Below are 1,505 nucleotides of genomic sequence, written 5' to 3' on the forward strand. Positions count from 1 at the left end.
ATCGAAACCTGATCCCTTACATGATCGTGATTATGGTATAACTAGTTTGATGCTCTCCCATCCACACCCACGCCCACACACTGACTTAAAATCCTCTTAACTTTCTGAATAATTTTTTTAAATGGAAATTTTCGCCGATAAAACCGTCATCAGCTATTCCATATGTACATCAGTAAAACTTTAGGAATATACGTTATGTAGATATACGAATTTATTGTTATAGCATACGAATTCTGAGGAGGGGGGGGGCAAACAAACTGTGGTTATACTATTAAATACAATAATACTTAATTAAGTTATTATAATAGCTGTTTGTTAATTAAAATAATAGTCTTTTAATTTATTGATATCTGTAACTTTTAATATGAGTGTTTTATTATTTTTTGGTTGTAATTAAATCTGATGTTTCTTTGTTTATTCTCGTTAGTGTGCGAGTTATTTCAGCGTTACGATATTTTCTCTAGTTTTCTAGTATGATTGGAGTGTTTAGAAGTACTTTCGTATGTTATGTGACGTCATAAAAATATAGTGCGATATTAGAACCAGTAGTCAGTCACAGTTTCCCTTTCAAGAACTAGTGGTTCAAGGGAAAGAGATAGAAACAGTTCTAAGAGGAGATCGCCATTTTTAGTTGCCTAGAAGCCACACGTAGCTACTGGTGTTTATTTAATTCAGCATTTTGGATCGCATAATCACAACTTTTGTAAATCTATTTATATAATCTATTCTGATATCAAGTATCAACTAACAGAAGTTTCAAGTCAGTTATCAATTCTGATTACTTGCAAAAACAAAAAAAATGTCTGCGCCAGTAACAACACAACCCGCGGCATCAGATTCAAAAGACAACGAGCAACCTCCGCCCGGATACGGACCACCACCACCACCTGGGTATGGATCTCCTCCATCAGGATACGGACAACCACCGCCAGTTGGCTACGCACCGCCACTCGACGGTTACGCACCTCCACAGGGCGGCTACGCCTCACCACCTGGGGGCTACGCACCTCCACAGGGCGGTTACGCACCACCACCGGGTGGTTACGCACCACCACCGGGTGGTTACGCACCACCACCGGGTGGTTACACACCATCACCCGGCGGTTATGCACCCCAACCCGGAGGATATGCACTACAACCGGGAGCTCAAGGGTCTCAACAGTGGATGACCAGGCCAACAGTTAGTAATTGTCCACCTGGTTTAGAATACTTGACAACGATTGACCAAATTTTGGTGAAGCAGCAAGTAGAAATTCTAGAAGTACTAAGTGGTTTCGAATGTGCTAACAAATATATTATAGTCAATTCAGTTGGACAACAAGTATATTTTGCTGGCGAAGAGTCTAATTTATGCATGCGTCAATGCTGCGGCAGTGCACGAGGTTTTGTGATGCACATATCCGATAATATGGCACAAGAAGTTATGAGGATAACTAGAGAATTCAAATGTTGTGCTGGATGTTGTTGGTGCGCTTGTTGTGAAGCTTGTGCTTTAGAAGTAACAG

The 1,505-nt window shown here is 40.6% G+C and overlaps 1 protein-coding gene across 1 annotated transcript in view; it reads left to right on the forward strand.

The window, feature by feature from the left end:
- The first annotated feature begins 466 nt into the window (after positions 1-466).
- Positions 467-1,505, forward strand: part of LOC106869472 (phospholipid scramblase 1-like) — a 12,419-nt gene continuing 11,380 nt past the window's right edge. The window contains 1 exon segment of the mRNA XM_052967549.1: positions 467-1,498. Coding sequence (XP_052823509.1) covers positions 800-1,498 — 699 coding nt within the window. The 5' untranslated portion in view covers positions 467-799.

Source organism: Octopus bimaculoides, chromosome 1, assembly GCF_001194135.2.
Source record: "Octopus bimaculoides isolate UCB-OBI-ISO-001 chromosome 1, ASM119413v2, whole genome shotgun sequence".
Lineage (NCBI taxonomy): Eukaryota > Metazoa > Mollusca > Cephalopoda > Octopoda > Octopodidae > Octopus > Octopus bimaculoides.